General features: G+C 33.1%; 1 protein-coding gene across 1 annotated transcript in view; it reads right to left on the reverse strand.

Moving 5' to 3' along the window:
* Positions 1-15,468, reverse strand: part of LOC111505295 (nephrin) — a 1,173,166-nt gene that overhangs the window by 931,495 nt on the left and 226,203 nt on the right. Inside the window, exon 2 of the mRNA XM_074176034.1 lies at positions 13,042-13,536. Coding sequence (XP_074032135.1) covers positions 13,042-13,435 — 394 coding nt within the window. The 5' untranslated portion in view covers positions 13,436-13,536. The remainder of the gene's footprint in view (positions 1-13,041; positions 13,537-15,468) is intronic.

Genomic DNA, 15,468 nt, shown 5'->3' on the forward strand with positions numbered 1-15,468 from the left:
AAGTACAAGTACTGGTTGTGGCGCCTTCTCTTCCATGTGGAGCTCTTGCTATCTTCTAGTTAAAGCCTGTTCTACCATCACTCCAGAGTAACCATTCCGTTGAAGGTCATTTTTGATGGTGCCTTATTCCTTTTCCTTTGTATTACAGAGCCCGATAGCACGGTCTTTAGGAACACATGACCAATGGATAATTCCAGGGGAAATTATTCAGATATATTCAAGTTTCCTCCTAGAGATCACCTCAAATCGATTTCAAAGTATTACTCTTCATCATTGCAGCATAAATTAAATCGTGTTTTCAATATATTCACAAGTTAATAACTGAAAACTATAACTGAAGGAAAAAAAAGGCAGAAACTCACCATTTTCATGGTCAATTCTCATTTTCAGCAATATCTTAGATTTTGGATCGGAAAAAATATACTGCAATTTCAGGCACTTCATATGATTGTCGTTTTTCATTTCTACTAACTCTCTCAAAATTCAAAATTTTCATCTCACCCAACATTTGTGCAAAGAAAAAGTATTAATATTGTATTCATCCGAATAGCTTTCTGATAATAACATATGTGATATATCCCATCTCAACAGGTTGATTAATTATGAAAATGTTTTAAAAATCGAATTATATAACAAAGATATTTTTTTTCTGTAGTATAAATCGATACAAATGTCAAAACTGCTCAACATTCACAGAAATATGTAGTTCCTATATAGGTTTCAAAATCAGCTGAATAACCCAGCTGAAATACGAAAGTGAGATGTAATCCAATCATTAGAGGTAAAAAAATGTTTTAACAAAATGGATCGAAATGTATTGAAATTCGAAGAGAAAATAATGAAAGTTATCAGTAATTCAAATAATCAGTAATTCATAATAACAACCCGTTTCAAAAATTATTCAATCAAATTGATAGCTCTAATAGGTGAACCTACCGTAGAATCTCGATCACCAGTATTCAATTTTATCATTGCACTATACCAAATTACTACTCTGAACAAATACTATTCATCTGTTTCAGTGAACATTATCATCAAAGGCTTTGTTACTTTAAACTTCCATCGCGGGCAAAACAGAAATATATTTACAACACCAATTATTCAGGCAAAACCAAAAGTAGATGAGAAAAACTGAAACGTTTTTTGTGTCGAACGACAGAGGACGACCAATCGAAATCTACATAAATAGTAGGGTCGAATATAGTCAGAAGTGTTCCCTTTCATTATACTCATGACATCGTTTGTCGTTTAGAATACCAAGATATTTTACATTGCTAATTTTCCGACCGTAGGAAAATGCAGAATACGAAGGGATATGTGAATTATATATTCCGGGCAGAATTGAAAGGAATCCATTTCGTTCGGGTGACTTCATATTTCGGATGTGTGTGGACTGACGAATATATGAAAAACTGATTTATGGGCGGTTTTATTAAAACTCTGAAGTACTTTCAATGTTTTTTCATCATTTGGCGATTCAATACTTATAGAAAAAAACTTTCTTTTGAATATCTCGCATGAACTGTTTCAATTCATAATACTTACACACAAAAGTTCGGGTCTGTTGAAAAGCTCTATAGCACATTATTTGTCTGGAAAACAGAATAAAAGAAACTGAGGAACGCATTTGGATGAAATTCAACACACATCTTGTGTGTGTGTATTTCACTTATTGAAAGACTTTGTACATTTCTGAAAGAATAATTTTCCGATGGGAACATTTCTGAAACTTCAAATCTATATGAAAGCTGGACTACTGACACTATCATACAACCAAACCGATGAAGATATCGAAGAAACAATCAATATTGATTGAAATTTTTCAGGAACACTGCTTCTTGTAAGAACCTGTCGTTTCTTCCATTGAAAGATGACTTTCTGTGAATATTTTTTGTGAATTCTGTCCTATTGAATGTAAATACTTGAAAAAATATAGCAACTGTAATTATTTCTTTACAAAATTCAGTTTCTGGAGATGCTCTTTCGTTAAAATCATCTATACAAACCATTTTTGAGATAATCGCGAAAAATTGCACATATGAAGAGACGAAAAGTCAAATAGGGGGATATTTTGAAAATTCATTGTTTTATGATCTATTGCAATCTCCAGGATGGTTGTTCTCGAACGTAATTCAAAAAATTAATTTCGATAATTCATTCGTCCCTTCGCGGTTTTCGGACGATATTTGCTTTCGCCTGGGCGGAAGACACCATAATAACTATAGCCTCACTTTGATGATCGAGAAGAAATACATCAGATTCAGCTTGCATATGCCTGAAGGTGGATGATATGTACTTCCAATAAACTTGCCCCTACCATTCTTTCACAATTTTAATTTTACTATTTGAAATGATATTTTGTACCTGAAAGTAACTTTCATGCATAATCTACATATCTCTGTGAAAATTTTATTTTGAATTTTTCTGAATGTATCTACCTTCGGAAGTTTTCCACGTTTTTTGAATAAAAATGGAGTAGAATGCCAGAAAGCATTTTTTCATTAGTTGCCAAGTTGCCAACTCCGAAAGTAGAAACCAAACGTGGAGATATGATTGGATCATAACTATTTTATAAGAATACAATGAACATTTCACAGTATGAGAGACTAAACCATCGATTTTTATCAAGTGAAATATGTTGCAAGAAACCAGTTGAGTTTTTGTTTGAACCAGAGCTTGTATGCTTGTTTGATTGACTAACTCTCTCCAGTTTTCAAAGGTGTGTTCGATTACTTCAACTTGTTTGAATGTACTCAACATGAATGGGAAACGTGTAAGATCAAAAAATATGGAATATTTTCCTAATATTTTAGAACTGAGAAGACAGGAACATGTGTAGATATGTAAATTTGAGAAAACGTTTTTCCAAGCGTTGTACTGATGTTGTCTAGTGGAGTTGCCAGTTATATCACCTGATCTCTTCCCATTGTATTTTTTTAGGATGCCTACGGTGGAATGTTTCAACTACCACTTCTATTTATACCTGAAATCTGCGACAGAAAATTGTTTGGAAGGCCAATTGCTGGCCCCAAACAATGTTGATTGGTGGAGGTCATTATTTTGTTCCTGTTGTTTTTCTTGTCAATTTTCCTCGATGAGGAAAAGCATAGCAAATGTTGTTTTATAAACAAAACGTTCATTACAGAAGCTATCGATAGTAAAAAATGACCCATTTTTTTTAAATCACGGACCAAATGATAGAGGTGCAACAAAACCTCCAAATGATGATATGGATCAGTTGAGAAGAGCTGTAATTACTTCATTTCAAAATCGACCATATTACTACACTCTTAATGAATTTTTTCATTGAATTCGTTTCATGTATCATATGAATACTGTGTTAGGGATGTTCATAGTTTTGACACAGTATTCCATCAGCTTCATCCATTAGCTGAAAACACAAGCACTACAGAAAAATCCCTAAGGCGCTCTTAGAGCGATGCCTGTGCGAAATTAGTGATTCACATTGGATTTGAATTTCTGGAGATTAAATCCATATGGAAAAACGTTCTCAGGAAGTTTATTCCACATAAACGACGTTCTCCACATGAAAGAGTTCTCAAACAGTGAAGTTTGAGGTGTACTGCGTTGAACCTCAAAACGATGAGCAGCCACAGTCCGTAGCGTATTTCTGATATGTACCGCTCTTGGTAGAATCAAATGTGTCAAGTCACTTGAACACTTCCCGTGAAATTATCTATAGACTAGAGACAGACCTACAACCTTTCTTCGATATTTCATATTATCAAGGTCGCTAGTGATGTTCACGTCTCCAATCAGGCGGATGGCTCTTTTCTGGATGGAATCCACCAGTTTCAGGGCATATTTAAAGGCGGAACTCTATACATGAGCTTTATAAAGCATCAAAAGTTGCAGAGGTGTGTACAGTTTTCTGGTTCGGAACAGTGTTCCAAGCTTTTGAGAAGCAGCCTTTGCAATTCCAGCGACATAATTGTGACATACGATAGAAGGTCGCCTGTTGATTTTTGTTTCCAAAAGCCATATTGATGATCGCTCAAAATGTTGACGCCTTCCGAATAATTCGAGGATATGGTGGTTCTCAGCTTTCTTCATGATTTTTGATATCACTGAGAGCAAAGCGACTGGTCTATGGTTATTTGGAAGAGTTTTCTTGTCATTTTTGGGAATAGGCTGAACGCGAGCAATCTTTCAACGGAACATGTTTCCTACGGCAATTGACATCATTCTGAATCTGATTTGATAGGATATATTGTATATTTCTCAACAGAAAATTTTTAGTTCATAACATTTTTTCGTTTGACTCGAACATTTCATCGATGATCGGACCATTTTTATGTTTTACCAGAAAAAAACACAACTATTCAATTTCAACTGCACTGACGAATATTTCGGTAATGAATCAGGTTAACAATAATGCGATATGTAGAATATAAATGTGATACGTTACAGATACACTGAACAAACATATCATTCTCTGTCTTGTAACATTTATATGTAACCTAACCGAACATTCTACTACATGGATGTTGAAAAATTTAACAAACATGTCAATGATACAAACCATGGTGATAAAACGAATGAAATCATGGTGTATTTTATTACCTCTTTCTGATATTTTTTGTATAATAATCGAATGAAATTCCACGGCTAATAGAGAATTTCAAAAAAAAATAACAAGTTGCTAACGGCAGTCAATATATTGGGAGAGCAGTGGTCGTGGGTTTTTTATTTTGTGGAACAACCTTTTTTTGGATGGGGCGCCACTTGATTCGATTTTGCTAAAATCAAGAAATGAAAATATGCATACGTCAGAAAATTATTTGATAGTTGCTGCAGACTAAAACTCCAAAAATATGGTACACAAAAAAGCGGTTATTGTTTTCTTTAAAAAAAGTATGTGATCCGGTAACACAACAAATGAAATAATACGACGCCGCTGCAGCTGCAGTAGGATCTTACAAAACAACGTTATGAAGTGAATTCATATGACTTTTATCACGTCTACACAAAATAATTATTGAAACGTTGGAAATGATTTTTGAAACGTTAGATGCATGTAGGTACATATAATTCAAAAAGGAAACAACAGGAGGTATATAGTTGGTCTCCAAAAATAGGTTGTCTGTGCAGTGGAAATCAACTCCAATGTAAAAAATTGGAAACTAGTCGGCAGCAAAAGACGATATTTGGGGATCCAAAAGGTTCCAAACCAGAACAAAACGTTCGGGATGGTTGGACGACCCACGCTCCTTGGAAAATACCAAAGGCTGTACTTGTCCGTAGCTCAATGGAAACCGGCAGATTTACAGAAAATGATCTCGGTTGTGATATTGGTTCCAGAAATCAAATGGTTAAAAAAACTCACCTCCTCTAAGGGAAAGGCTTCCACTAAAATAATTCGCAACACAAAAATGGTAACTCACGTGACACACTCTGCTTTCGTTTCTTTACCGTCACCCAAAATCCTTTCAGGTTGACATCCGACCAGCAGTATTAACACAAACTTGTCCTTTGCGCCATGACGTACACGTTGACGAAATTTTGTGTACTCCAATGGCAATACTTCTACTTTGTATGAAGTATTCATTGAGCATTCCTTCTTTTTGGGAATTTTATTTCATTAATAATAATTCGTTTCTTTTTCTCTTCCCCAAACTACATCAACTATGCAATGAAATACAGAATTATCAAGAAAATAAAATAGCTGATGTTTACTAGATTGGAACTCTGAAATTCTATACATGTATTTTATGATTTCCACATTTAAATGATACATTTCGTGACAAGTGTTCTGGATTGTTGATAAAAGTCAACTTTTCACGTTACAATTTGTTTCAAAAAAATAGTATTTGAAGGGCTGAACAGGATTGTACAGATATATTACGAAAAAACTTTTCTTACAGGATTACAATAACAACCTCACTTGTTTTTGTATTCAGATGTGAAAAGTGTTGTTTTCTGGTTTGGGATTCCATCAATTGAATTTTTGAAAATCGTATGTAATACGTATGGCAGATAGTTGAAAATCACATCTATACCTAATGCCAAAACTGAATCATGCCTCACAAACAATTCGAGGATTATAAAATAAATTATTGGAAAAACTTGAATAAGACTATATGATGAATGGTTTTGAAAATGAAGAATGAGAATTCCTATTAGATATTCCACTGACAAAATTTCCTAATCTGAAAGGAGTGCCTTTAGGCACATCACATATAACATGAATATACTGTTATAAATCATTAAAAATCTTACTTTCTTCACCTTCTGATGTGAACTGCATCTCTCAGCAGAGACTTGTTGAACTACTATAAAGTAATATAAAAAATGAGATAGAGAGTCGAATTTGTTTTGTTGGAATTTCTGAAAGTAGGTTCTGTTCGCGATATAATACAGAATATAAAATCGAATGATTGGATAATTATATAATTTTTTTATGTTGTCCTATGATTGTGTCTATTATTTCCTACAAAATAAATCAATGTTTGATAAAATAGTATCCACCCACATCATGGAAATCTGCAAAAATTGTCCCTTTATGTGAAATGAACCACTCAGTGGAGTTCAGTGATTTTCATTCAATCAGTGTGCTTCCAGTTTGTTCAAAATTATTCGAGATGATGGAAACAGATTTCTCGACTCATTGCTTCGAAAGCAATCCTGGTTTAGTCAAAATTATAGTTGCACGACAGCCATGGTTGATGTGTTAGATAACATTATTTGTGCTAATGATGAAAATGAAGTAAGTAAGTATATTGATTTTGACCGACTACGTTCTCAAAGGCATTCGACCTAGTGAATCATAATATCCTCATATTGATGTTACACTATTTTGACTTCAATCATTCAGCGTGTATGTTGACGACTCCATACTCACATGAAAGAACACAATTGGTAAAACTGGATGGTGAAGAGTCAACTTGTCGAAAGTTACTTCCAGTAATCCCTCAGGAAAGCATCTTTGGGCCACTATATACTTAGAATTTGTAAATGTTTTGAGATTTGTAGCTTTCATCTTCATGCGGGGACGACACTTCAATATATTATTCTTTCAATCTAATAGATCCAGAGTTATCAGTAGAGCTCATCAATAATCATAGTTCGTTATATGAAATTTCATGTAATCATGCTCCAAGAATTTATCCAAAAATATCAGTGGCTCTAATATTCAGTTATACAAATATATTGAACTTTTTGAAAACTCATAAAGGTTTGGAATTGACAATCGATACCTTTATACATTTCACAGAACATGTTACATATATAACCTAAACAATTTTTTTCTTCGAAAGAAATCTTTCCTCAAATGCAGTATTTATCAGTTGATTAAAAAAAAATGATGTGTGATCATTTAGAACTATCGCATTTCAACCACTGCCATACTAAAATTGCTCAGAAATACGTCGTATCCAGAAAATGAAATCATCATGTGTTCGACAGATTTATAGAATTCAAACGCATGTGAACTAGCATCAATTGAAGTTCACAGTTACAGGAAAACTCAGACAACTCAAATGATCCAGTATGTACAACAGTCAACGCCATAATATGACTTGCATGTTCTACAATATATTCATGTCGGGTTCACCTGCCTATTAAAAAAAACTGAAATTCAGAACTGTCGTACACAATATGAACATTCGTCGATACTTAATTTTTACAATCTCAAAATATATCAAAAAAATATACTGCCGTTATTTCTTCTACAATCCCGTATCATGCATCAATGATATCTGTAAATTTTATTTTTCACTTCCTAATTTACCCAGAAAAGCATTTAGCCCTAAATTCACCTGAAAGGCTCTCTATTTTCTTACTTTTCTCATGACCTAATTTTTCATTTAATTTCTTAACTATTTCCTGCTAATCTTCTGTTCTACTTCTCCATATTTCAAACAAAAACTGTTCGAAATCATTCACAACTTTATTCATTGGTATGGATATACGTTGGGTGTATGTCTCTGGTCCCTCTGAAGTGCTTGAAAAGTTTTGAAATTTATACCAGTCATTGTCTAATAAGACTGGCTCTGGAGTTTCGTAACGATGAGTCTGAACACAGTTCTGTATAGCAGATAAGTCGATAATCAATTAAATAGCAAGCAAGACAATAAACTGTTTCTGCGCGAGAACTAGCGAAAACTATAGTACAGAGGAAAGAAATTGAAAAACAAGAAAATATTGCATAATACTACGGCTATTGATAATTTATTTAAGAGTGAATGAAGATCAAATTTCAAAATTATTGAAGTCGTTTGAGCTTAAAAAAGTTACATAGGAAGGCAATCACGAGAGATAAAGGAATGCATGGATAAAGAAATTTCTGCAATTTTTTCTGAATTTGAAGAGGAACTGGAAGAGGAAAGTAGAGAATTTGAAACAAAATACAACGATTTGGAATATGAGTATGATGAATTGAGAAAGAAGTGAAGAGAAATGATATAATAATCTTTGTACTAGAAAGTTTACCAGATGATTTATCAGCAACTGTCATTAACAACATAACTAATTTGTTAAAAATACCACTCACTTTTTCGTAAGTTGAATAACGGTTTTAGGGTTGGAAAAGAGGGCGACAAAAAACTTATCATTGTCAAACTATCTTCGTATCTGAAAAAATAGAAAGGCCCAGAAGTTGTGAAAAATTTCTTGGAACTGATATCAGTATATCTGAAACCTATACATCTGAAGAACAACAGGAGAACAAAATATTACATAAACTTCTGAAATCAGCAAGAGAAAAGAAACTCACCGCCTACATTGAAACTGAGAATTATTAGTAAACGACACGGAGTACACAGCGCCCAATAACTGGAAGCTGAAATGGAAATTACGGAGTTAACTGAAGAAGAGTCTACAAATTGAATATCCAAGAGAAATAAGAATGAAAACTGAGAATTATCAGTAAACGACACGTAGTACACGGCTCAACAACTGGAAGCTGGGATGGAAATTACGGTGTTAACTGGAGAAGAGTCCACAAATCGAATATCCAAGGAAAATAAGAAGCAAAGTAGTTCACCGACTACATCAACGCCCATCTTCTCACTATTCAATATATTTATGTGGAAGATTGAGATGTTATCGGAGTAGAGAAAACATCGGGTCCAAATAAAGCGAAATTTTTGCAGAGACTTGATTAATTGATAAAATTAGACAATCAGCACGAATAAATAGTTATAAAATGATTTTAGATCCAATTGTCCCAAAGTGAATTTGAAAAAACCTACAAATCAGAAATTTATATTGTAATTCATTTTTGAATTCTTGTTAGTTTTTTTATTGAGTTATCTTAAACGCATCATATATATTTCAGATGTTTTCATTTTTCTGCTTTAATTTTATATCTTCACTGTGAGAGATTTTTCCACTATCAATTCACGAACTTCAGTAATAATTCTTGATAGAAAAATAAGCCAATATTGTTAGAATGTATATAACTCTCACTAGTTCCTTCCACCTATACTTTTTGTATCATATTAGGATTGACCCTTTTATTAGAGAGTATATTAACGAACCCATATCAGATCTAATAATTGAATCGCCAGATACGCCAAAACACACATGACAGCAGGTGATTTAAAAATATTTCATTCGAATAATTGCATTCTCTTGAAGAATTTTATGAACTTCTGGTACTATTAGATCAGTTATCTGTAAGTTTTGACGTTATTATTTTGATAAAGAAATATAAACTTGAGAATCCGACTTTTTCCAAAGTAAAGGGTTTTTTTCTTCTTAATGAGGGTCAGATGACTAAAAATAATGACATAATTATTTTCATTGAAGACAATCCGAACTTCAAAACAGATAAGACTCAATTTGGTGAAATATAAGTTATTAGAATTTCAATTTTGAATGAAACGAAGATGTCCATCACAGATATTTATCGCTCCCCTAGAACGTGTCCGAAACTCTTTAATTCCGAACTTATAAAATACTAAGAACAATAAAGTAAAATGATATTGATGTTACCCTAATATAGATCTATTGGGTGACAATGATTATGTTGAGGAATACAAAACTATAATGAGTAATTTCGGGTACGACTCTTTTATTAATGATTATACTATTGCCAAGCCATAGTTGTCCACTTCTTCGTAAGACACAAAATCACGAGAATACAGGAAAAATCAAATAACTCATAATTCGATATAATATAACGGACCACCATCCCATTTTTCCTTCAATAAAATCTCTGTGCTCACCTATTGTATGTCGAAGTGTTATCATACATAAAACATACCTTGACTATCAGCAGATTTGTGAGAACAAAGTTGGAACGATATGTACTCTCAAAATCATGTAGTCCGAATTACATATTACATACAAAAACACAAAAACTGTCAAAATAAAAAAAAATGTAGACAAGAAAAATTGGCTCACCCCGGCTATTCTCAAATACATAAATGTGGAATAGAAATTGTACCAAATGTCATTAAAAAATCCAAATAAAAACGAACTGAAAGAAACATATGTAGTAAACAGAAATAAGATTAATAAAATCGTTAAGGTAGCCAAGAAACATTCTATTCACAAACAAATACAAAAGAGTAAAAATAACTCCAAAGATATTTGACAGTTCATTGAGAACGTGTGTGGAGAAAATTAACCAAAAAGAGTTATTGGAAAAATATAATTATATCGTGGGTCTATCATCACAGAGAAAATAAAGATTGCCGATAATTTCAATACGCATTACGAGTATAGCGAATTGAGGAAAACTTAGCAAACGATAATATCCGATCATTAACTTCAAACGAAGTAGCTCTCCGCTAACATTTTTATGTATGGTGCTTTCAAATGGTGTGAAAATACGGATTGATGAAACAGTATGAAAATGAAGATGAATTAAAAATCAGTAATTATAGACCGATTTCTTTACTGTCCAGTATTTCTGAAACTTCGGAACGATTAATAAAAATTAGACTAAATTTTTGAAGAAATTAAACATATTGTCGGAATTTCAGTATGGAATTAGAGAAGGCAGATCAACTGAGGATGCCATGTATAAACTTATTACAATTGTTTGTAATGCTTTAGATAAAAATATCCCCATATTGGAAATATTTATAGACCCATCCAGCGCTTTTAACACTGTATGTCACAAACACTTTTTACGAAATCTTAATGACTATAGTATCGTGAACAGTGTGTTGGATTTGAAGGTGCCCTGAGTGTTCCCAGAACTTTGACCTATAATGTTACTCCAGGCAATGTACTGGGGCCACTTATTGTCACTATCTATATGAATAGTCTGTTTTCTTCAAATACCGCTGGTCAAACTGGTCAAATCAGATTCGCTAATGTTACTGCCATATTGTATATTTCTTCAACTTGGCAAAATATGACACATACCATTGAAGATCATTTTCTTAAAGTTTTGGAATGGTTCCATTTCAATAAATTAACTGTTAATTACCAAAAAAATGTTTACTTGCCATTTACATTATATTAGCGGATTACCGAACCTAGGTCCCATCAAAGTAGACTTGAATGAATAAATATCTTCAGCAACATTGTTGAAATACCTTGGTGTCGCGATAGATCAACATATGAAATGGGATTAACATATAACTTATCTTCTCAAAAAATTGAGAGGGGTTTCTTCCGAAATTTAGATATCTTGAGGATTTATGGACATCAGACAATTAAAAATGATTCACAACTTACACACAAAATTTTAGGATGGATGGATGTGTTGGTGATTATTTTGCAGAAACCATGTGGTACAAAAATTAATTCAAAAACTGATATTTGCTAAGACACGTGAGTAAAGTAAGGATCTCCTATATGAAGAAGCTCGAATTATGGACATCAGACAACTTTTCTGTATGAAAATATTATTATTCATATATTTCACCCCGTCGTGAAAAAACGATCGGACAACGAATTGTCAATCACCTGGCGCCTAGAATGTATAAGCAAATACGTCATGGGATTCAGAATACTACAAAATTTAGAAAATTCAAAAATTCACTGGGTGGATTCTCAAGACGGGACGTGATATTTATAGTGATATCATGAATTTCAAATCAGTATTCGAAAAAAAAACGGGGGTACCTTCTGATTATGTCATTTACTGAAGTGTGAAATTTACTCGGTATACATGGAAAACATCTGTTCACCGAAAACTCATTCACATGGGACAGTATCTAAACAAGGAATCCAACCACCATCAATCGTCTAAGAAAGCAATCATCAAGACCGTGCTTTCGGGCTCTGTGATACGAAGGAAGGTTTCGGAAAGAAATTAGGCATCATCAAAACTTACCTACAATGGAATGGTAATTCCACAGTGATGGTGGAACAGACTTTGGCTGAAAAACAGCAAGAGCCTCACAAGGAAGAGAAGCCGTCACAACCAGTACTTGAACTTTCCCACATCAGATGTTTGTCGGAAAGGATTAGAAGAATTGGGTCCAAATATAATATCTGAAGATGCTTCAGATCTGGAAACATTATCCGTAGCAGCCTTACAAAACCAAAGTCACCAAACGCGGACTGCGATTCCAAGAATTGCATTTACCGGATACCCTGCGGCGAAACTAAGAGGCCACTGAAAATTCGCATTGCAGACCACAAGAAACACACACAACGAGGAGAAACCAGCAAATCAGAAATAGCAGAGCATGTTTGTAGTCATCAACATAACATCAATTGGTCTCAAGCTGAAATCATCCACAAGGAGGAATACTGGTTTTGGAGAAAAATTCAAAGAAGCCACATTGTGGCTTCTTTGAAGACGAAGACGATTGTGGATACTAAAAATCGAAACGTCGTGATGTAACTTGGCTTAAAATCTTTCGATCTTAATTTTCATTTCTTGTTCAATTTTCAATTGTTGCGTGTTGTTTCTTTGCTCAATATGATTTTAATTTTTTTAGCTAATTTTTTAAATTTAATTGATTCTCTCAGGGATTCCAAATAATTTTATATCATATTAGACAATGGAAGTCCGAACTGATAAAATTCAAACTCAAGTATGTCATGCAAAAAATTTCGGCATGCAAATGAAAGGAAGATGCAAATGAAAGGAAAATATCCAAAGAAACTCACCTATAATCGTCAAGTTGACATGAGTTATTCTCGTCTGCGACTTCAAAAAGTCCACTTTGCAGTGAAACACCTGTTCGTCTATCAGTTTCGTTGGCGAAATATTCATTGTCGCCCTGTTATCGTCCAGTATCCTTAAAAAGTATCTATTTTGCAAGAAAGGATCCGCCCAGCGCACTGGTTGGCTACCGCGAAGGTCATATTTATAAATTGGGGATTCCTCGGCACCTTTATACCACAAAACAACACTTATTTTATCTGGAGTCACAGAGGGGGTCAGATTACACGGTAGAGAGGCAGTACCTCCATCAGAGGCTTCGACGAACTCTGTGGCTGGTTCTGCCTCGCATGTCACTAGAAGCACTAGAACGAGTACCAGAAAGCCCGACGTCGTCATTTTCGCACTACATGACCGATTTTCCGTAATGGTTCCTATATATTAGTAAAGTTGGGTCGTTCATGCACTCAGTTTGTTGAACTATAGTTACTACTGTAGATCTGAAACAAAAAAGTTTCATTACTGATTCTGTATCAACTGGTAGATTATTACTATTCATAAAATTGAAAATAAACTATAGAAATGAAAAGAGAAATGAAAATTTCTATGTTTTTTACCACTTTTATTTGTAACTAACGTTACTGCATTTCCGTCCTATATGGACATTCTCAGACTTATACAACTTATATTTATATATATATATATATATATATATATATATATATATATAACAGAATAATTAGTGACTGGATTAACTATAAATCGATTCAATTCGTGAGGTTGCAGTCAATAGCTGGGCTGTTACAAAGAAAACTCTTTGTTATATGTCAAGCTTTCGGTATATTTCACACCTTCGTCAGGACAACTACAATAATAAGATTATATATCTTGTAAAAAATATATAAATATGGAGAACTTACTAACGTGAGAATAAAATATAAAATGGTTCAAAAACAGATAGAAAAACATTAATAAATGACAGTTAATAAAAATTTTGGCTGACAATGTCAAGTGGGAAAATTCTGAATGATACTCGAATTACTAGATTTTTTATTTTCTTTATCATATTTCAGTAGGTACGTGTAAATTTTGCTGAGACTATCAATATCAGTTCGTTTATTCATTGAATGTTCTTCGTTATTAATATGTATCATTTCCAAAAATATTCTTTTCGTTATATTGGTTTCTCTATCTAAAATATTTGGATTTTCAAAATTCTATTTATGATCCTCCGAATTAACATGTTCTGTTAATGCACAAGAATTAACATTTCGTCTACAGTCGCTCTTATGGGAAGTGATGCGACTACTTAGAGGTCTAGATGTTTGTCCTATATATGTTTTAGAACAATCCATACAAGAAATTTTGTATACTAAATTGGATTTTTGTTTATTTGAAATTGGAGCTTTTACTTTACTGTATAATTTAGATATAGAAGTGACATTTGTTTTAGATATTTTGAGGTTATTATTTCGGAATACATTAATTAATTTTGGTGTCAATTCTTGAATATATGGGAGTGATTTATATATGAATGAAGGTATAACGTTGTTATGTTCAACTTCTTCATTATTATTTTGAAAGTTTGTTCTTTCACAAAATAAAATTCTGTTCACTAAAGATTTAGGAAAAGAATTTTGGATCAGAATTTTACTGAAATTAGACAAACTTTGGTTTCGTAAATCGGGATGGGTAATTTTGATGATTCTGTTTTTTAATGATTTTATTAAATTGATTTTCATTTTATTTGGATGATAGGAATGGTAATTAATAAATCTATTACTTGATGTTGGTTTTCTGTACCATTCAGTGATGATAATATTTTGTTCTGATCTCGATTTATATATATATATATATATATATATATATATATATATATATATATATATATATACAGTGTCACCATTCGGCACTTGTTTGTGCTTTAAATTTAACTCAAAATGATGTGACCAACTGCGAGCTAACTGAGCTAACTAATTGTGTGAATATTCCTTCTTCCGTTGAAAGCAACTGTTAGACACCTCCTGGATTCATGGCAGCTCTAAATTTTTTCCAACTACTTTAAAAGAATATACACATATCCGAATACCTTGAGACAAGATTTTCACGTGAATGTCGATTCGAAAAAACTAATTCACGAAATATATTTCAGTATGGTGCCTTCAGTTACGGGTTGCATTCTACTCTCATTGAGATTAACTATTTTATTGACGCCTCTAAAAGAATTGTTCTGAGCAAATGTACCAATTACCAATTTGCAATTTCTATCAAGTTGGAAAGTTCTCCATTGAATGGGTGTATGATTGCCTTGGATCTCTTCTTGATCATCGACACGAGATGTATTTGGTTTTGCCAAAGAGATGTATCTCATACAGATTTTGTTTCACATCATTTCAAAAAATCGATGACACGTCAGAAATTCTATTCATCAT

This window comes from Leptinotarsa decemlineata, unplaced genomic scaffold (assembly GCF_025532065.1).
Source record: "Leptinotarsa decemlineata unplaced genomic scaffold, Ldec_3_MD MMD2_tig00001393_RagTag_RagTag, whole genome shotgun sequence".
NCBI classification, from domain to species: domain Eukaryota; kingdom Metazoa; phylum Arthropoda; class Insecta; order Coleoptera; family Chrysomelidae; genus Leptinotarsa; species Leptinotarsa decemlineata.